This window comes from Urocampus carinirostris, chromosome 7 (assembly GCF_059441175.1).
Source record: "Urocampus carinirostris isolate Australia breed hairy pipefish chromosome 7, RoL_Ucar_1.0, whole genome shotgun sequence".
Taxonomy (NCBI): Eukaryota; Metazoa; Chordata; class Actinopteri; order Syngnathiformes; family Syngnathidae; genus Urocampus; species Urocampus carinirostris.
The window spans coordinates 31854909-31877327 of NC_142355.1; the positions used below are offsets into that span (position 1 = coordinate 31854909).

The 22419-nt window shown below is 41.3% G+C and overlaps 1 protein-coding gene across 1 annotated transcript in view; it reads right to left on the reverse strand.

Annotated features, from left to right (window-relative positions):
- plxnb2b (plexin b2b) overlaps positions 1-22419 on the reverse strand; it is a 357777-nt gene that overhangs the window by 19152 nt on the left and 316206 nt on the right. Inside the window, exons 26-31 of the mRNA XM_088340578.1 lie at positions 21820-22001; positions 19351-19417; positions 17323-17469; positions 11418-11574; positions 5886-5986; positions 12-96 (exon numbers count right to left, since the gene is read on the reverse strand). Coding sequence (XP_088196704.1) covers positions 12-96; positions 5886-5986; positions 11418-11574; positions 17323-17469; positions 19351-19417; positions 21820-22001 — 739 coding nt within the window. The remainder of the gene's footprint in view (positions 1-11; positions 97-5885; positions 5987-11417; positions 11575-17322; positions 17470-19350; positions 19418-21819; positions 22002-22419) is intronic.

The following is a 22419-nucleotide window of genomic DNA, read 5'->3' on the forward strand; positions in this document are numbered from 1 at the left end:
CAAATACTTACGCTCCTCGTGGTTTTCCTGGTTCTGGTCGTAGTTCTGCTGCGTGTGCATTACCGTTGACAACACCAAAGTGGCGTTGTCGCGCACCTGAAATCAAGTTCAGAAACAAGGAATAATGAGACAAAAAATAATTATTTATACCAAGGAGTTAAAATTTGGCCACTAGATGGCGCTTTATTGTCTAATGCGAATGAAAACCGGTGCCAAGAGGACAGCAAGATGCCAGACAAACATGGCGGTGACCTCTAGGTAAGAATTCCCCTATGTCTATACTGTATCTCCAGCACGCTAAGAACGTTGACATTTTTATTGTTTAATATCTCGTGCATCCATTAAATATGGTTGGTGTCAAGTGTAAAGAAGAGGTGAACTGTTTCATTTGAAATGAAAGTGAAATAAGGAAAATTGATGCGGTTGAGAAAATGGTTGGATCGCTTTTTTTCGTTCTCTTTTGACCACGGAGGAGGAAGTGGCCTAATTCTTGAATCTCATCTTCCAAAAATAAGTTAAACTTAACTTTATTTAACTTTATAGAGCATATTATTTTATGCAATGTTTAGTTTTTAGTACAAAACAATACAGGTTACAGTACTGTCTAAACTATGTCTATACTATCTCCAGCGCGCTAAGAACTTTGACATTTTTCTTGTTTAATATCTTGTGCATCCATTCAAATATGGTTGATGTAAAGTGTAAAGAGGCGAGCCGTTTCTTTTGAAATGAAAGTGGAATAAGAAAGCTTGATGCGGTTGAAAAAATGGTTGGATCGCCTTTTTTGCGTACACTCTTTACCACAGAGGTGGACCTCTTTAAGCTAATCTTTCAAAAGTAAGTTAAACTTCACTTTATTTATCCTTATGGAGCATATTACAGTATTAGTGAAATGTTTATTTTTTTCAGTACAAAACAATGCAGGTTACTTATACAAGCCTTAAACATACTTATATAAACCTTAAAAATACAAAAAATAGCACTGAAGCAACTTACGAACAAATTCAACTTACGAGCGATGGTCCGTTCGTAAGTAGGGCAGTCTGTACGTATTCTTAAAACAATAAATCGATTTTCAGCGATTATTATTGCCTTGGTATAATGAGTTCCTTTCTATAAGATAACACATGTCTCCCCCATCACCATTATTTTCCATTGCCCTAAAATAATTTTCATCAATGCACATGGCAACCATGGCAAGATTTCTTTTTCTTCTATCGCTTCTCTTTTTTTAATCAGCATGCCGAGGCCACGGATTCAGCTCTTTGTGGGCGATACAAGCGCTAATGAGAGCAGGTCAGTAGAGAAGAATGAAGAGTTAAGCCAAGGAAAGGCAGCACACAAGGGGGGGTGACCTTTGTTTTCAGCAGGTCGATGCAATGAAAGGAACATTTAAAGAGCTTCTATCCCTGCTGACGATTAAAAAAAAAAGTGGGACTCCTTTTTTCTTCTTCTCCACTTTTGAGCGCAACGTTAAGAACACTTCCATGAGCTGGGGAAGACATCGAGTCTTCTCGAAGAAGGACCAGAAAACTTATACTTAAAATAATTGTTAGAGATGCACGGCACTATAATAAGTTGTCCAATCTAATATAATGAGCTACAGATAATATTCATTATTTGCCATTGTCACATTTCTGTGAGGGGCGGCAGTAACTCAGGAGGTAAAGTGCTCGTCTTGGGATAAAAATGGTCACAGGTTGAATTCCCGGCTCCTTCTGTCATGATTACTGATTTGAATCACCTGTGCCCGCTCCTTTGGCGCCAACTGCCTCGGACTCTGATTGGCTCCCTGTCCCTATTTAAACCCACTCCTTTCTGTCACCTGTTGTCAGTCCGTCTGCGAATCTCAGTTTACACTCGGCAAGCCTATTTCTTCGACCCTGACTCCCACCTGCTCCTGTTTGTCCCCCGGCTTCGACCCGTTTTTGATCCTGATCATGTCTACTCTCCCGTCCCGGCTTTTGACCTTTTTTGTCCTCGACCACGTCTACTCTCCTTTCCTGGCTTACGACTCGCTTACGACCCCGACCGCGTTTTTGCTCTCCAGTCCCGGCTACTGACCCGTTTTTCCGTTCCCGACACCGCCATCGCTCGCCACGAAAGATCCGCTTCCGCGTTCGGAGTGACCTGCTTCCCACGTCCAGCAATCCCCGGATCGTGGGCGCAACCCGTTCCCTTTCTTCTAATAAAACTTGTGAGAAACGTAACGCAAGTGGGTCCTGTCTCTGTTCTGGTCGTGACACCTTCGTGTTATATGTCGAAGTGTCCTTGGGCAAGACACTGAATCCCTAGTCCCTCCTATGAGCAGGTAGTTGTCTTGCATGGCTGATGTTGCTATCGGTGTGTGAGTGTGTGTGTGTGAAGCACATTGTAAAGCGCTTCATTTATTTGAAAATGTCTAATCTGTACATCTGTTGTTTTTTTGGTTGTTTTTTGCACTACTGGCAGTTCTCTATACCTAGCCACTCCTTTGCACATCTGTTCTCCTCTGCACTACAGTGTTATTGTTACTGTATAGTGACTTGTTTACCTGACTGCCCATTTTGCACATCTGGTTAGCTGCTCTTCTTGCACTCTTTGCACTACTGTATAATACTATACATAGCCATAATTATCTAGTATATTATGAATACTTCAATACTCCAACTCAATACAACATTTTATCTATATCTGTACATTCAAGGAAACTGTGCGGGTCAGATGTATCGACATTTGGTTCTGTATACACGTGTACTAGAATATCAATAAAGTATATCTGAATCTGAATCTCTGAAAAGCGCTATATAAAAGCAGACCAGGTTCGAGAGTGTTCGCCCCCAATATTGCGGAATGCTCCGCCCCTGAGATTCGATCTGCTACCTCAGTGGAACTGTTTAAATTTAGGCTTAAAACTCACTTCTATTCTATATGACCTATATTTCATGTTGACAATATCTGTATAATTTTTGTTATTGCAACATCCATTCAGCTTGGTCATCCTGGGATTACCTCATGTGCAGTCCCTTCTCAAGGTTTCTTCATTTTCCTCATGTTGAGGTTTTTGAGTTTTTCCTTGCCCTCTGTAGGTTTTATATCAGGGGATGGTGTAATCATAGTCTGTGGTTTGCAATCATCTGTGGTCTGTGCAGCCCTTTGAGACTCCTTGTGAATAAGGGTGTCACAAATAAACATGACCTGACTTGACCATTTACAATTTACATTCATCTTCCTGTTATCAGCAGAGTAACTGTAACATTTTTTTAAATCCAGTAGTAGCAGATTGCTATCTGGTCATTTTTATAACAACATTTGTTTGAACTTGACACTCGTTTCCAGGGGCAACCAGCATAGCCCTGTAAGAAGACACAAGTAACCCGTGATGGGTCATTGTGATTTTCCAGGGGAATTCTATTTCCAGGAAAATGTATTGACATGGTCAGTGTATTTCAATAAATGATACATTTTTCCAGACGTCTTTTTAAAAAAACAGCCAATAATCTATATATACGTAAATCACAGGTGGATATTCAAGTAGTTGACTGAGCTGATTTAACCCTAGTTCTATTAATTACAACATGGTCATGTAAATAAGTATAATAGTAACAATATAGTAATAAAATGATGACTAAATGTATATATAGCGGTAGCCCATTGCTCTTATCAGTAACAAAAAAGTATCTCATCAGATTCAAAAAGCTTGGTAACCCCTTTAAAAACCTGTTAAATTGACTGATTTGTCATTTTTCTTATTTGAGTAAAAACAAGTACCGTATTTTCACTATAAGGCGCACCAGGTCATAAGGCGCACCCCCCAAAAAATAGTATTTTGTCCTACATTTTCCATGCATAAGGCGCACCGGGCTATAAGGCGCTACAGTAGGAACATCGAAAAAACAGTCAGATAGTTCAGTCAAACTTATTAACCCCTTAACATTCTGACGGCTCGCAAACAAGGAAATACGTGTCTCAGACACGTATGGACAAGGTGACTGTACGATGTCGGCAATCACTAAAATGCGTCATTTCACATATCATCATGAAGGTTAAACTCTTGGGATTCAAGAAATGCCAACCATTTCTTTGTTTCTATTTTCTTTCTCGCTGGCAACTGTGTGGACAGCAAAGTAAGAATTTAATTGTGCCGGGAAACATGGTTCTTTACTGTGCATATGACATTAAACAATTTGAATTGAATTGAATTTAATAAAAGACTCATCACAGAAACATCAACATCAGTCTGAAACAAGATACTGGGAAAATATAAAGCCGGGGTAGCTCACCAAAGTCATCTTGCAGCCATCACGTTCAATAATAATACGCAACCATGGTCCTCTTACATCAGTGAATGTAGTAAATCCAACCGTGTAAACTATTCACACAATCCAAAACACGCAATAATGCCGACAAATAAAAAAGAGAAAATCAGCTTAAAAGCATCCACATCGATGGACATTGCTTGTTGCTAGCTGACTTTTTAGCCCCATAATTCCTGTTTACAAATGCAGACTGCAGTACTAAACATGTTTTCTCCAGGCCTTAGAGAAACCAAATGTGTGATTTGTATCTTATTCAGCCAATTGCAGGCTTTGTTTTGCCCCGCTTTATTAAAGCCTATGCAAGCCTGTAAATGCTAAAAAGGACCCGCCTTCTTTACCTCGAATACCTTTAGCCTATAGTGACCAATTCAAATGATGATTGACACATTGGTCAGGAAATGAAACGCCGGTATGTATATTCCAGCATACACCGCGGACTACTTCTACAGGGGAAAATCTAGTCTGCGGCTGCTTGCATTAGTTGCGAAACCTTGCGACTCAATATTGATCCATATATAAGGCTCACTGTATTATAAGGCACAAAGTCAGCTTTTGAAAAAAATAAGGGCTTTTAGGTGCGCCTAATAGTCTTGAAAATATGGTAACATTAGATCAAAATGGTGGCATAAAGGTAATATTGTCACGGTTGCCATGGAGCCCAATTGGCCCGCCCGTGTGGCGCCAGCTGCGGCTCGTTGACAGATTGGCTTTCCGTCTATTTAAATTCAGTGCTCTCACTATTTCTTTGTCAGTCCGTCAACTAACCTCTGCCCCGCAAGATGTGGGTTTTGACTCGGTGCTGTTTGCTGTTGGTATTTCTTGTCCGGTGTTGTTCCCGTTCCTTCTGTCCTGTTTAATATCAATTTCCAGTTTCTTTCCCGTGTAGTTTGTCCTGTTTACTTTCAATATTCTGTTTTGATATCAATCCTGTCTGTCCCGTCCTGTCCATTATCGACCCCATCTGTCCGATATTGGCTCGGACAATTGGTATCAATCTCGTTGGCCTCTGGCTCCCTATCATTGCACACCAGACTGCTGCCTAACGTGCATGACTCCCCATTTCCCGTAAAATAAATGGCTTGTGTGAGAAACGTCACACACTTGGGTCCTGATCCTGTTCCAGTTCATGACAAATATACTACAAAATTAGTTACCAAAATGATATAATTTCTTACCCATAGGATTAAAAAAATATCTGTGCTAAAGTAAATCACGAGTACAGGATAGTGTGAAAAACACACTTTAAAAGTATTGAAAAGTATGAAAAAGCAACCAAAAGAAAAATATATATACATTAACTCAGGAGGTACAGCGCTCCTCTTGGGATCAAGAGGTCACAGGTTCAATTCCCGGCTCCTCAGAGTTATAGTTAATATAGTTAATGTGAGCAATAAATATGTCAATATGAAATGTATCATTGCTTAAAACTAAGTGCTTTTTCATCCTCCATAGAAAAAACTAATTTTGGGAATAAGTTTTTTTCTCAAATGACAACAAAGAATAATTATTTATTTAATCCTTGTCATCTGATTTTTGGGATGGAATGTAGGCTATCAAGTGAAAAGTTAAAATGAGGGTGTTCCTTACATTATAATGAGCCAGCGTGTTGATGCGTTTCCACCTGCCCTCTTTCTGGGACGTCAAATCCAGATCAGAGAGAATCTGACCAGTGGAGCCTGGACGCCACTCTGGAAAAAGGGAGAAGATAAGAGGGAAGATTATAGAAGGTTTATTTTCCCTTTTTGGTTGCACTTCTGCTTGTTTCTGTGCCTGAATGTCAATCCCAGCAAGAATGACAGGTTCTCATCCAAGTCTGCAAACAAGTATCTAAATTACAACACAATGTGTTGTACAATATAAACACATAGTCTAGTATACAAACTGTATTTTATTGTATTGTACAGACGCTCCCCTACTATTGACCATTCGACTTACGTCTTACAAACATTTTTTTGCGGTATGTCGAAATATACCCGGACATTGCTGTAAGTTAGATTTTGTATTGTGTGCACCAGTGTCTGAAACTCATGACAAAAAGTTACCGGACACCTGGCCAGACAACTCTGAGAAGTTGCCTGCCCAGCCATAAAGTTGCCTACCCCATTTTTCAAAACTTGAAACACAATAAGACGACTCATCGCAAAAAAAAAACCATTGTTGCAAAGTATAAAGGATTGATAATCAGAATATATAACAGAACAACATTTTAAAATTAAGTTTATTATAAATCTACTTATAACATATAACATATACCACCAGCTCGGTGGCCTTGGGGGTATGGCGCCCGCCCCGAGACTGGGAGGTTGTGGTTCAAGCCTCGGCCGAGTCATACATAAGACTTAAACATTGGTAGCCGTTGCCTCCCTGCTTGGCGTTCAGCATTAGGGGTTGGAATTGGGGGGTTTGGTCACCTAATGACTCCCAACACCTCAGTTGGGTTGAGCGAGGGGGCTGGGAATCCCTTCCGTTCCTGATTTCCCCGTTTGTCTCCGGCTATGACCTGTATTTTGACCCCGACCACGTTTTGTTCTCCGTTTTGTTCAAGCCGTAACTTGGTCTGTTTACTCTCTCATACAATACCTTAAAATACTACAGTAACGGCATCTGAACAACACTAGTTACTTTTAATGCGATTAGATGAAGAGGTTTTTTTTTTTTTTGATTTAACTCCTGTCGCGTTTAACATGCTTTGTGAGTGTGTTTTGTTTTCCGTGTTTGGCTTTCATAATTGTTGTATTTATGATTCAATAATTTACAAGGGCATACATTCATCATTGATCTAGCTTCACAATTCTGGTCTAAAATTGAAACAGAACAATACAGTTTGAATGTAAAATGTATTTTCTTACAGGGGCAGGTTTAAAATTGAATTCTATGGGAAACACTGGAGTGTGTCACGACCAGCACAAAGGGTAAACCCAATTGCGTAACATTTTCTCACAATAATATTGAGAAATAGGAAGAGGAATAGCAGCGCCCGTAAACCGGTACTCGCTGGAAGCAAGTCATTCTCGCAATCGGATTGTGATCCGAATACGGAAGTGGATCGTCCGTAGCGGGCGATGGCGGTGTCAGGGACGAAAAAACAGGTCGATAGCCGAGTCAGGAGAGCAAAAACATGGTGCTCTTCCGTCCCGGCTCACGACCGTTTTTTGATACCGACCACGTTTTGCTCTTCTGCCCCGGCTATAGACCTGTTTTTTCCGTCCTCAACACCACGATCTCCTGCTCCGGAAGATCCACTTCCACATTTGGAACAAGTTCCGATTCTGTGAGCGGCTTATTTTCCACAACCAGTGAGCACCGGATTGCGGGCGCTGCCTTTCTTCTTTATCTCAATAAACTTGTGGTTACATTACGCATCTGGGTACTAAATCCGTTCTGGTCGTGACAGTTGTAATAGCAAACAAAATTAAAAACACACATAAAAACAATACGATTTTGCATGTCTTTTTTATCATTTTTCTATATGGAACATGTATTTCAGTTATTAGTAGGAAAAAAACGATTATACTGCATCCCTAAGAAATGTGTAGCGTTCGACTTATATGAACTCAATTCAGCAAGTTTTGTGCAAATTGCCGACTCTGAGAGAAAATATTTGAAATGTAATCCCGAAAGTGATTGGCAGCCCCCCACTTTTGAATGGAGATGAGATTCAAGCGGCGACCGGCGTCGGTCGGGACGCCATGTCGGCTCATTTACAATTAGCGCCGCATGAGAGGGTTATCGTCCCCACGCGCCACAAAAGGCCTCAGATCTGCACTTATCACAAACGCCGAGCGGAATGAGATCGGCTCGGCACGTCAGAATCGGCTCTTTGATGTGATAAAATAAAAAATAAAAAATGTCTTTGGAGATTTGAGCTTTTGAAGTCTCCCCCAAGGTTTGCAACTTTAGAACTTTGTTTAGCGAATAAAAGATTTCCTTTCTTGCTGAGACGACTGAATAACCCGCTCGGAAGGTGGGGATGATTTAAAACTTAGTTTTTGCAAATCTAAACATCATCAAGTCATATAAGCTGAAAAGAATCTCTAAAAGTGTACAGTAAAACTATTTGCACTGTGTGACAAATCTGCTTCTCCTATCATTTGTTACAACTGTTTAGCTACCGTTGTCACGGCCAGAACGGAATCAGGACCCAAATGCGTTTACTGCCAGTTTATTGAATAGGTCGGTCTTGCAATACGGAAGTGAAACTTCCGTAGCTGGAGACGGCAGTGTCAGGGACGGAATAACAGGTCGACAGCCGGGACAGGAGAGCAAAAACGTGGTCGGGATCAAAAACGGGTCGTAAGCCGGGAAGGGAGAGCAGACGTGGTCGGGATCAAAAACGGGTCGTAACCGGAGACAAAGGGGGAGATCAGGAACGGAGAGGTGGAAAAACGGATGCAAAGACGGGACAGGCGGGAGCCAGGGTCACAATGCTTGCCTTGTAACAACAGAGGTTCGCTTCAGACTGACCACCGGAGAGTGACAGGACTGGGTTTAAAAAGGGACAGGGGACCAATCAGGTGCCCGCACCGGCTGGCGACTAATGACCGGGCACAGGTGATCCAAATCTGTTAACATATTTTAGGTACTTAAATACAGTAGATCCCCAGGTCACAGCGCTCCTATCGAACAATGTTTTCATGTTACAATGAGGAAAGTACAAAATGACATTTTCGCATTACGATGTGGAATGTTGAGATGTGGAATACGGTCTTTTCCCCTCCATACAACATCAACAGCAAATTATTTTGCATGCTCAGTGTTTGTGCCTATAACTATGCGAGCCACGTATCAAAGATTCCTTTTTGCTATTGGTCGACATAAGATAAAATACTGGTCAAGTCAAGTTAGGTCTTGAAAGAGGCTCCCTGAAACACCTCCTAAGCAGCTGCCCAAAGTCCCTGACTAATGGTCTCTATCGCTGGCGCCAAGACCAAGCTATGAAAGCAGTTGCTGAGAACATCGCCCTAGCAATCAACACGGGCAAATACCAACAAACCACGAGCAAGGCAGTCGGTTTCATCCAAGCAGGAGAGAAACCAAGGGCTTGTGCACAGACAACAACAGGACTCCTCCACACTGCCTCTGTTTGGCAGTTGCAGTTCCCTCAGCACATATCAGAAACATCTCTCCGACCAGACATGATCATCACCTCTGAGGCTTGGAAACACCTGATCATGCTGGAACTCACAATCCCGTGGGAAGAGCGCATTGAGGGAGCCAATGAAAGGGAACGTGCAAGGTACGAGGAGCTGATGGAGGAGTGCAGGAGAGGGGCAGGAAAATGTTATTTGAGCCAATAGTCAAGTCTAGTCAAGTCATGTTTATTTGTATAGCCCTTAATCACAAGAAGTCTCAAAGGGCTGTGAAGGCTACAGACTATTATTACACCATCCCCTGATCTAAAACCTACATGAAGGAAAGGAAAAACTCAAATACCACAGCATGAGAAAACTACGAACCTTGAGCAATGTTGAATCTAAGCTTCCACAAGTCTGAGCAACTAAACAACGTCCGTGAGGTCGGCTGCAGAGGTTTTACTGGACGATCTTACTGCAAAGTCCTAGGACGGTTGGGTGTAACAGGGGCAGCCAAGAAGAAGCGATAAAACTACTAGGTGGCTTTGGCTCAAAAGGGCAGATCCGTTGGCTGCTACTGAGACGCAAGTTTACGTGTCACCTGGGCGACAGTGTCTGATGTTGCGAGACCCAAAACACTCAGTGAACCCAGGATACATCACTGATGATGAGTCCCAGTTGCATCCAGGAGATGTTTCTTTCAAGTCATGTTTATTTGTATAACCCTTAATCACAAGAAGTTAAATACCATTATAAAACGAACTTTCTGCGCACTAACCACCCACCCGCCGCCCACTTTGCAATCATATTTTCCAATTTATCTCAAAGGTTTTTTTTTATTTTCTGCTATTGGTTTGCGTCATGGCATAAAGAAGATCACTATATGCTATTGGCTTAACTCCCTTCCACAATGTCTCCCTATTTATTTCAAAATGTTGTGTCACAATCTTTGTTTTGTTTAATGATGGGTCCCAACCCTTGCAGTGATGCAGAAAAGAGAAGCACAAAGATGATAACAATGGAAAAAAAGCTTGAGGTGATATATAAAAATAAAAAAAAATCAAAGATGTCACACGCATTGTTGCAATTGTCAATAAGTATGGCTGTAACCACTGAATGATCAGGACATTTATTCGGAATAAGGAAGCGCTTAAAGCGACACACCCTCAAAACAGTGTCAAAGGTAAATAAAATTTAATTTTTCATTTACATCTATATTTATAATGTTATTTAATCATATGCACGTATATTAGATGTAAGTAGTTCTTAAAGTATACAATTTTTTAAAAACTTTTATTTAATATGTATATAAACTTTGAATTTTTTGAATGGGGCACCGGTTCAGAATGCATTAACTAATACCCAAAGGTTAATATACCCCCGCCATACAAACATCCCCACTTCAGTATGGATTAATGTTGTATCCTGGGGCGCTCTATTGTAATATCAAAATTATTGTTTTGAATTGCACTAAGATGCAAACTTTCAAATATCAAATTAATTTCTCACAAATTAAATTTTCCCCTCAAGCATGATGTAGTAGCTTTTTGAAATACTAAATCTATTTAAAAAAGAAAGCAAGAAGAAGAAAACGCTGTCGCTTTTCGTTGACCACATATTTCCAACCATCCGCTTGAACTGGTTGCCAGCCAGTTGCAGGGCTCACAGAGACAGACAACTCACTTGCTCATTCACACCTAGGGACAATTTGGACTGGCCAATTCACCTGAAATGCATGTTTTTGGAATGTGGGATGAAACCGGAGTGCCCGGAGGAAACACACACAGGCACGGGGAGAACATGCAAACTCCTCACTGGAAAGCTGCGGTAGCTGGACCTGAACCCTGAACCTCTGCACCGTGGGGCTGCGCGCTAACCACCCAGCCGTTGTGCCGCCCTACCACATATTTATCAAATTAATTTATTTATTGGAGATATTTTCTCCAGGTAGAAAGTAAAAGCAGAATAGGAACACCTTCATGCTCAAGCTACGTTTGAAATACCTCCATGTGACGTGAATTCACTGAGAATAAAAATCTGGGCTCACCCAACGTGACACTGTCCACCTTGGGGCGCGTGGAGTAAGGCAAGTTCCGGTACACTTGCTCAATGATCTTCTCCTTGACCTGCGAGATAGTATCGCAGCTCAGGACCTTGACGGGCGTCACGTCCAAACCCTCGCCTTGCACCAGCACTTGCAGCGTCTGCCCACAGAGCAAAAATAGAATAAATGCAAAAATTATTCCTTTAACAATGTGGAAAATGTGGGGATAAAAAACCCATGCTGTGACAAAAACAAATCAGAGACTAATGGAACTGCTCTTTTTGTTTAGAGATTGAAATACAAATTGTCTATTTGTGTTAAAGGAAAGGAAAGGAGAAAAATCACTGCTTTCAAAGAGAAAAGAATCCGGAAAGAAAAAAAAAATGCTGAGGCAAGGAGGAGAATAGGGGCATAAGTAAAAAAATAACAAGAAAACAATTGCCACCCTCCTCCCCCCGGAAAAACAACGATCAACAAATCCGAGAATAAGTGGAAAAAAACTGCAACAAAGCTTTGAATGTTGACAACTAAATAAAGGACAGCTGCAGCAAAGTAGTGTCAGAACCAGAACAGGAAGAGGACCCAGATGCGTAACGTTTCTCACACAAGCTTTATTTTATGGGAATGAGGCAGTCATGCGCGTCAACACAAACGCAAGTGATTCGGCGATCGCTGGGCAGAAGAAGTAAGGCAGAAGTCCGGCGTGGAACAACAGGAAGCCAGCGGCAGACAAGATCGATACCAGATACACGAGCAGATACCGGACAGACGGGGTCGACACCGGACAGGACGGGACAGACAAGATCGATACCAGATAATGGACAGACTGGGTCGATACCGGACAGGACGGGACAGACAAGATCGATACCAGATAATGGACAGACGGGGTCGATACCGGACAGGACGGGACGGACAAGATCGATACCAGATAATGGACAGACGGGGTCGATACCGGACAGGACTGGACAGAAAAGATCGATGCCAGATACACGAGCAGAAACCGGACGGACGGGGTTGATACCGGACAGGACGGAGCAGACAAGAGCAATACCAGATACCAAACAGATGGGGGCGATACCGGACAGGACGGGACAGACAGGATTGATACCAGATAAAAAAGCAGATACCGGACAGACGGGGTTGACACCGGGCAGGACGGGACAGACAAGATCGATACCAGATACATGAGCAGATACCGGACAGGACGGGACAGACAGGATCGATACCAGATGCACGAGCAGAAACTGGACAGACGGGGTCGATACCAGACAGGATGGGACTGACAGGATCAATACTGGAAACTGGAGACTGGCGCAAGATATCGGACAGGATGAGACAGGCATGATCGATACCGGATACCAGAGATTGTAGCAAAGTATAAGACAGGACGAGACAGACGAGATCGATACCAGACACTGGAGACTGGTGTCAAACAGGACGAGATAGACGGGAACGATAACCGATACTGGAGATTGTAGCAAGGTATCAGACAGAACGAGACAGACCTGATTTTGAAATTAGAACTGTGTTTCTTTGTTGAAAAAAGGAAGCATGGGAATATTTGTATTTTGGTGAAAAATCAGTGCTTACAAGAAAGACTAAGAAGGTAGAAAGGAAAAAAAAATATTCCTTTGCAGCAACGAAGATAATGTGGGCACAAATTAAACTTCCGAGTGCCTTCCCTTCTATTTAAGCTCAGTGCTCTCACTCTCCCTTTGTCAGGCCGTCAACGAAACTCTGCCCCGCAAGACGTTTATCAGTTTTAAATATTATTAATATATCGCTATCCTCGGGTTTTGTTCCTCTAGCCTTCAAGTCTGCCGTCATTAAACCCACGCTTAAGCATAACCCAGAAAGCCTAGGTAATTATAGGCCAGTGTCAAATCTGCCATTTTTTGCAAAATTATTTAAAAAGGTCACTGCACAGCAGCTAAATTACTTCATGTCAGAAAATAACCTCTTTGAAACTGTCCAGTCAGCATTTAGGGCAAATCACTCTACTGAGGCAGCCCTGGCTAAACTAACCAATGATCTCCTTTTAGCAATAGATTCCAGTGCCTCATCAATGTTACTGCTGCTGGATCTCAGTGCTGCTTTTGATACTGTCGACCACAACATATTACTTGTTCGTCTGGAATGCATTGGTATCTCAGGAACTGTACTCTCATGGTTTAGGTCCTACCTGTCAGACAGGATGCAATGTGTTAACTATGGGTAATCTGACCTCTAAACAATCTAATGTCCCCTGTGGTGTTCCACAGGGCTCTGTACTTGGCCCCCTTCTTTTTAGTATTTATATGATCCCGCTTGGTGACATGATCCGCAAGTATAATATTAGTTTCCATTGCTATGCAGATGACACTCAACTGTATGTGCTACTGGAGACAACTGGACAGTTAAGTTGTAGAAATCTGGAGGCTTGCCTGACTGAGATTCAAAGATGGATGTCACTTAATTTTTAGCGCCTTAACCAAGAAAAAACTGAAATGTTAATTATTGGTCCAGCTCACTGTCATGCACTTTCCGGACAAATTTTCAACATGTTACCTAGTGTTTACTATGTTTGTGTACTGTTATGCTAAATGTAATTCACCCTGGTCATCCTGAAAGGGGGATACCACTTGTGAGGTCCCTTCGAAAGGTTTCTCTTTTTCCTCACGCTTAGGTTTTGAGTTGTTCCTTGCCCGCATCTCGGTTTAAGATCAGGTAATTGTGTCATTGTAATCCTGTGCAGTCTTTTGAGACATTTTTGTGATTAAAGGCTATATAAATACATTTGACTTGACTTGACTTGACGTGGGTTTTGACTCTGTTCGGTTTCCTGTTGGTGTTTTCTGTCCGGTATTGTTCCCGTCTATTTTGTCCTGTTCACTATCGGTCTCCAGTTTCGTTCCCGTCTTGTTTGTCCTGTTTATTTCGATATCCAGTTTTGATATCCATCCCCTCTGTCCCGTCCTGTCCGGTATCGACCCCATCTGTCCAATTTCTGATCGTGCAATCGGTATCGATCTCGTCAGCCTCTGGCTTCCTGTCATTCCACACTAGACTGCTGCCTAATGTGCATGACTCCCCTTTTCCCGTAAAATAAAAGGCTTGTGTGAGAAACGTCACACGTTCTCCTCCTGTTCCGTTCATGACATCAACAAAGAATTGCATTTTGACAGCAAAGAAAATCAGCTTCTGCTGCAAAACAAGAAAAGGTAGAATAGGACTACTTGTGTTTTTGTGAAAAATCTCTGCTTTTAAGAACTCGAAAAACGGTGGAGAAGAATAAAAGAATGTTGGAGCCATGAGAGAAAGTGGGCATACAAAAAGTGAAAAAATCCTTTGACAAAGCAGAGAATGTGTGGAGAAAAAAACGGCATGGAATAGAACTGTGTATTTGAGGTTGATTGAATGGAAAAAAGGAGAATTAAAGTACTGGGTGTTTGTGTTTTTGTGAAAAATCCCTGCTTCCAAGGAGAAAGAGGGTAGAAGGATATACAGAAAAAAAAGAATGCCGCGGCAATGACGAGAATTTGGGCATGAATAAATAAATAAATGAATAAAATAAAAATAAAAAAATCCAACAAAGCGATGAATAAGAGGGGGAAAAAAGCCGTGTTGCAACAAAGCTTTGCAAAAAAAAAAAAAAATGGACCGTTGCAGCAAAGCAGAGACTAAGGATACTGTCCTTCTCAAAACTCCCCCATATGAGTTATTTGCCAACACATGTTCATTTTTGTCTATGAAATTGCTCTTGGCTCCGTCAATTACTTTACAGGGAAAGTGTCCAACTTGCCCGACTGGATATCGTCACACACACAAAGTTCTGCTGTCAAGATGTTGTTGTCATGGCAACCGAGCTCGTCACACTCGCACACAAATACACACGAGCTAGCAAGCGGCAACACTTGATAAGAAATGGTGTCACCTCGGCACCGGCTAATGACCGCGGCTCAGTGGGAGCGACTCCAGTCACTCTGCCTGCAACTAATTGACCACTTGATGCAATCAAGGGAATGGCAAAGGGGAAAGGGGGTGCATTCGACTTGAAGGGGGAGTGGGTGGGGGTTAGGACGGCGACAGCGAATGCAATCCTACTCGCTTTGCATTTGAGTGTGGAGAGCAGCCCGTGAAATATCGAGTAATCGTTGAGGCCTGTGAAATCATCAAGTCTACCGGAGGGAGTGGGCAGAATTTTCAGGGGAGGGGGCTCTTACGTCTCTCTACAGTGTAATTCAATCACTGAAAGAGATCCATCACCACGTGGGGAGAAGGCGTATGTTCAGGAGCTAATTCGATAATTGTCCTCGACATAGCCATTACTACAGGGCATTTTATTTATGTCCAGTATAGCCTCGGTATATGGCATCCCCAACTTATAAAGTTTTCACTTTACCACGTGGAAAAATGTTTTTTTTTAATGTTTTTTCCTCCACTATACAACTTCAACAACAAATATAATATACCAACTTATTTGCGTGTTTGCTATGATGTCATATGAGATGCTGGCCTGTTTTGGGTTCGCGTTACAGCGTCACCTAGATGCTGAAATGCTATTGACTGAACTCACTTCCCCAATGCCTTTCTCAATCTTCATTCAGTTCAAAATCTTTGTGCCTTATAAACACTGTGATACAACACTGGATTTTTTGGTACTTTTATTTATTCCCTATGGGTCCCAACACTATACTAAATAATGCTAAAGGGAGAAGCAAAAACATGATAACCATGGACTCGAAGAAAAGCACGAGCAATGTTCCTATCACTAAGGTATATGGATGTAACAAATCGACAATTGAGACTATTTAAAAGGTGATTAAAATCAAAGATGTCTGTCTAAAATTGGTTTGCCACACAGCGTAATGAAAATGCTAATATGCTATTGACTGAGCTACCTCCTAAAATGCCTTTCTTTTCATTCAGTTCGGAATCTCATGTGTTTTTTTTCTGCACTGTATTTATTAGTTATGGGTCCCAAAGCCAGCAGTGATGCTAAAGGGAGAAGCTAAAACATAATGGCTATCTGCTATTGGTTGACATCACATGCAATGCTGAACTCCCTCCCACGATTATCAATGTTTTATCTTTTTTTCAATTCAGAATCCCATGTAACAAACGTGAATTTGCTTAGCTGTGTGTCCAATTGCTGGCAGTGATGCTAAAACAGGGAAAAAAAATTGTGATAACCATGGAAACATAGCTTCTTATTATCAAGAAATATGAAAAAGGCAATGAACACCTTTGCTAAATTGCATAATTGGGAAGATTAGTAGAAATAAGGAGGTGCCTAAAGCGACAGTATTTGTAAGACATTAAAATCCTCCCAAGTGAAAGTTTTAGGATGAGTTTGAATTCTAATCCGCCATCTCCTCCCTCCTCTGCATCCATCTTCTACCCCACTGTACCAGCTAAAGTCAGGTCACACCAAAGGTAAAAACGATTAGATTTTTCCCTTTACATGTATAATTATTTATCATGTTAATCTTAGGCAAATATATTACTCATAAGTCATACTTAGTATATACTGATTTGTTATCAAGGGTACTTGAGGTTCGGGCTAATTACCATAGGTTTCTATCCTCCGCTTTATGGTAATTTCACCAAAGGCGCCCCAGAACAGGTTAATTTTCTGTCTCGGGGGTCTACCGTATTTATTTTTTCCCTCGCCAGTTTTAGTTTTGAAAACGCAGGCACTTTTACTCACCTGAAGGTGACTTGTAATCCTTCTACTTTTTACACGAGAGTGCACGACACTAAAAATGGATGTCATACAAAAGTCTCAAGGACCAATCTTACGATTGCATGTAGTTACCATAGAGACTGGGATGCTGAAATATCTCATTTGTCGGTGTTAGCATGTCACTATCCCCAGCACCAAAGAAAAATAAAGAAATAAAATAAATGTTGCAAAAAAATGTCTCACCAGCACTGAGTACTCCACATCGTCGCCCAGCAGGCCCGTGTCGTTGAGTGTGTATTTGGCTTTCTTCACTCGGGCATCCACCGGTCCTTTCTCGATTTGGTGCTTGATAGCCCGGAATAGTTTGTACAATGGCTCGCCTGCGGAGTCCTGCCACACAAAAGGCGCGGCGTTGTTATTTTTCTGAGTAAAAATACAGTACATAACCCTGGAAAACACGCACCATTGAACACAACATTCAGATAACACCAAAGACAAAAAAATACCCGAAAACCCACTCTATCTATCTGGGATCAGGAAAAAAAACTTCTCAAGGTATTATTGTGAAGCAAGAAAACAGACCATGGCAGTGAAATTGACTTCTGGGCAAAATAAATCATCCTACTTCCATAAATAAGAAAACTTTAGTGAGAAAAGTGAAAAAAACAAGAGCAAAGCGGTGCCTACTGTGGCAAACTGGAGAATGTGGAGTCCTCCCAAAGAGACCGACAAAAGTGTTGAAAAATAGACGTCAGAGACAGACAAAAACTACAAATTGGGAATAGTCCATCCATCCATTATCTGCACCGGTTATCCTCAGTAGGGTCGCGGGGGTTCTGGAGCCCATCCCAGCTATCTTTGGGCAGTGGGCAGGGGACACCTTGAACTGGTTGCCAGCCAGTCACAGGGCACACAGGGACACACAAACCCCTCGCTCATTCACACCTAGGGACAATTTGGACCGGCCAATTAACCTGACATGCATGTTTTTGGAATGTGGGAGGAAATCGAAGTGCCCGGAGGAAACCCAAGCAAGTACAGGGAGAACATGCAAACTCCACACAGATTAGATCTCATGACAGCAGAACTGTGCCGCACACGCGCAAACCACTGCGCCGCCGTGCTGCTCCATCATCCTTCCATAATTAAAAAAAACTAGTGAGAAAAGTGAAAAAAACAAGGGCAAAATGGTGCATACTGCAGCAAACTGGAGAATGTGGAGTCCTGCCAAAGAGACTGACAGCGGTGTTGAAAAATAAACGGCAGAGACAGACAAAAACTAGAAATCGAGAAAATTAAAAAATTGAATTTTATGCCGCAAAACATTATTCCGAGGGAGCGACTAATGAAATGGGTTGCAACAACAAGGTTGAGACTAAGCGTATTGAAAGAAAATCAAATAACAAATGGTCCATTAAAATAAAACAGAAAACGATCAAATTGTGTTCCTAAAGGACACGGCAGCAAAGTAGAGAATATGGGAAGCATGGAAAATTGAGTGCTGCTAAAGAGACTGACGGCAGAGTAGATCAATAAAGCCAAGAAACAAGGCAGACAAAAGCAGCAAAGTAAATATTTGGAGTAGCAGCCAACACAAATTCTGTAACAAACAATAAACTTCAGGAAGCAGCAAAATGGGCCACAACATTGAGACTAAGGTTACACAAATTATTTTGGCAAACTTAACTGTCAGCAGTGTAGAAAAATAAAGCGAAGAAACAAACTGGGGGTTGCAACGAACACAAATTCTGAAGCACGCTAGAAACTACAGGGAGCATTAAAATGTGCAGCAACAGCAAAGTTGAGACTATGGCTACAAAAAAAGAATACAAGACAAAAAAGGTCCACTGCAATAAAATAAAAAGAGGGGCATGTTAGAAAACAAATTATTTCCTGTTATAGCTTGGAGAACATAGACTTCAGAAATTAAATAGTTTGTTGTAGCAAGGTGGAGAATGCGGGCAGCCAGAAAATGGTGTGCTGCAATAGCAATTGACGTAAAAATCAAAATAGAATAAGAGCAATAAAGTATATAACTGAACCCTTAAACAAACAAAAAATATTCACAAATATATAAACCTTAAAAAGAAAAAAAAAAGGGCTGGAACAGCTAAATTGAGACTAAGGATACACACACAAAAATGGACCATAGCAATGAAACAAAAGATGCGGTCTTAACAAAAAGATCAATTCCAGTTTCAGTAAAGGGGACACAGACAGTTTTCTTGCAGCAAAGTGGAGAATGTGGACACTTGGATCCCAAAGTGTTACCTTGAGAAACTGGTAAAGGCAGATGGACATCCAGTTGCACAGCATCCTTTCGACCACTGTCTCAGATCTAAAAAAAATAAATCAAATAGTTGAAAATTGGAAACATTTAGTTCGAGCTAAAGCTGTATTTGAAAATATTATTTCTTCAAGGAGGAATATTTCCTGCAATGTGATGACAGTATTCCTTTGCTGTTTCACTATTCGACATTGGCGTCCTTGGCGTGACACAGAATTACGGCGCTTTGCTAGAGCTTCTGGGTGTTTAAAATGTATTGTGTGGCTTTTTATTATCAAGTGTCTCAAGAATAAACACAGTGATCTTCTGTATACAGGATTACAGTGGTACCTCTACTTGGGGAAGTCTCTACATACAAAAGTCAAAAATACAGTACAGTACGCACTGATTTTCTCCACTACCATAGTTTCCCGAACAATAGAATGAAAGTGCACTCCGTAGTACGTGTTTTACTAACTGCCTGACAACAACAAACTGGCTATTGCTTCAAATCAGCCCGGCAACCAGTGCACATGTGTTTCCAGCATGCTGTTCCGTGTCACTGTCACAGTTCACAAACGAACAGTTCCGCATGTAAGAGTACATTAAGGAATAAGGCAAGTTCCATTTTCTCTCCGAGTCATATGTACTCATGAAAAGAGACATTAAGGGCTCTCGAGAAAGGTTTTCAACCCCTGCTTGTCATGGTTGCCCATGGCGCCAAATTGGCCCCGCCCGTGTGGCGCCATCTGCGGCCCGTTAACAGATTGGCTTTCTGTCTACTTTAAGCTTAGCGCTGTCACGCTTCCCTCGTCAGCCCGTCAACGAACCTCTGCCCCGCAAGACATGGGTTCTGACTCGGTCCTGTTTTCCTGTTTATTTTGTCCTGTTTATTATTTTCTCCAGTTTTGTTCCTGTCTAGTTTCTCCTGTTGATTTTTGATATCCTGATTCGTTATCTATCCTGTCTGTCCCTTCTTGTCCGGTATCGACCCCATCTGTTCGATATCAACTCGGGCAATTGGAATCGGTCTCGTCGGTCTCTGGCTTCCTGTCTTTCCATGCCAGACCGGCTGCCTAATGTGCATGACTCCCCATTTCCCATAGAATAAAAGGCTTGTGTGAGAACGTCACGCGATTGAGTCCTGATACGGTCCTTGACACTGCTGATTCCTATTGTGCAAAAAATACACATTTTTACATTTGTTAATAGATTTTTGCCCACAAATCACGCATTACAATTTTTAGTTAAAAACAGATGCTTGCAGGGGCTGCTTATATAGAGTGTCTTTCATTTTTCTTAGTTTTTTTTTTTGTTTGTTTTTGTTTACATGCTTCCGGGTCAATTATTCCAGTGACAGTTCGGAATTCGGCGATGCACATAAAAAACGGCTTTTTTTGTTGACTAGGCATTCCTGTCAGTGTCAACGGCCGGCAAACTGACACACTGACATTTTGACGGACGCTCGTGACGGATCGCACCCGGGGGGAAAACTCTCTCGTCCCTTCGCGTTGATAGCGGTTAGCATGCCTAATTATCCTTATTTAAAAAGGGGGAAGGGGGGAGGGGCTCTTGTTGAAGCAATGACCTAATCAGCATAATGAACTTCTCCACCGGGGGATAATTAAGACGCGCATTTGTTTAACAGCCAGTGGCTAAGTGGCAAAACATGCGAGAGAGAGTTCAAGTGGTATCGGAGCCTCCTGATAACGATGAGGGAGGACGAAAAACTTGGAAACATTGTCCTCTCGATGACCTTCAAGCGATTTATCATTAGGGTCGGCAACCTTTTACAAGCTGAGAGCTGCTTTTTTGTAATAGATTAGCAGTTACCACTAAAGTAAATCATCATGTTATTATAATGTTGTTACTATGCTATTATTATCTTATAACCAGGTTGTTATTATTAGAAGTAGGGTTAAACTAAGCTCAGTCAGCAACTAAAAGAACTAGTTTTCAATCACATGTCCCCAAAAAATCACAATGACCTATCCCTGGAGGGTTATTTTCAGAACCAGTCTATGAGCTACTTTGGTGATCTTAAGGGGCTACTTGGTGATTGCGGGCACTAAGTTAGCCATAGGGTCTAACAAAAGTGCATTCTGCTCGTCTCTGCTCGCACCAATATGGGATCAGGGCTAATGGATCACTAATCAATTTTCATGAAAATACAATAATGGCAAAAAGTGCATTCCGCTGGTCCTCGCTCGCAGCAAGAAGAGATCGTGGATAGTGGATCACGGCCGCATGAGTGCAGTTCGTTTTAGGTGAAAAGAATGACAAAAAACCTGCCAGGCCTGACAAAAATGCGCTGCCAGCCCGCGCTCATGGCAATATGCGATGGGGGATAATGGATATCGACTTATCGCAATGCACTCAGGCCACAAAATTCGAATCGTGAAGTAGCAAGGGATTATAGTTTATTATTAAAAACAAACAAAAAACTCAGATAAATGCTCCTGGTTGTGACTCACCGCCGCAACATGAGTTTTGGGTTTTTGCTGTGCACGTATTCCTCCATGAGCTCTAGAAGGAGCGTTCTCATGATGTCCGTGTAGTACTCCAGTTTTCCATGCAGCGCCACCGTCAGGAGAGAAGCGAAGTAGACTTTGGCCCTCGCGTTGAAGTCGTGGCTGCGTTCCAGGGTACGGATGAACTGTAAACACGCCACAAAAATAAGTATTTGTGAACATATATATATATATATATATATATATATATATATATATATATAAAACAAAATGGGCTTCAAAATGAATATCTTGTTTAAATAATAGATGTTAAATGTATAACAATTTGAATATGATTTATTATTATTATTATTATTGAAAATGTTCCCTTATTTCACATATATGTTTCTAGATACTTTTTCAAATTAGTTGGCTGGTTTATAATAGGTAAGTGCGCTTTGTTTTGATTTTTTTTATTTAATGGTTGATTTCAAAGCTTTTCAAACATGTTTTTAATTTATTTTTATTATTCTTATTTTTATTGTAATGTATATATATATATATATATATATATATATATATATATATATATATATATATATATATATATATATATATATATAT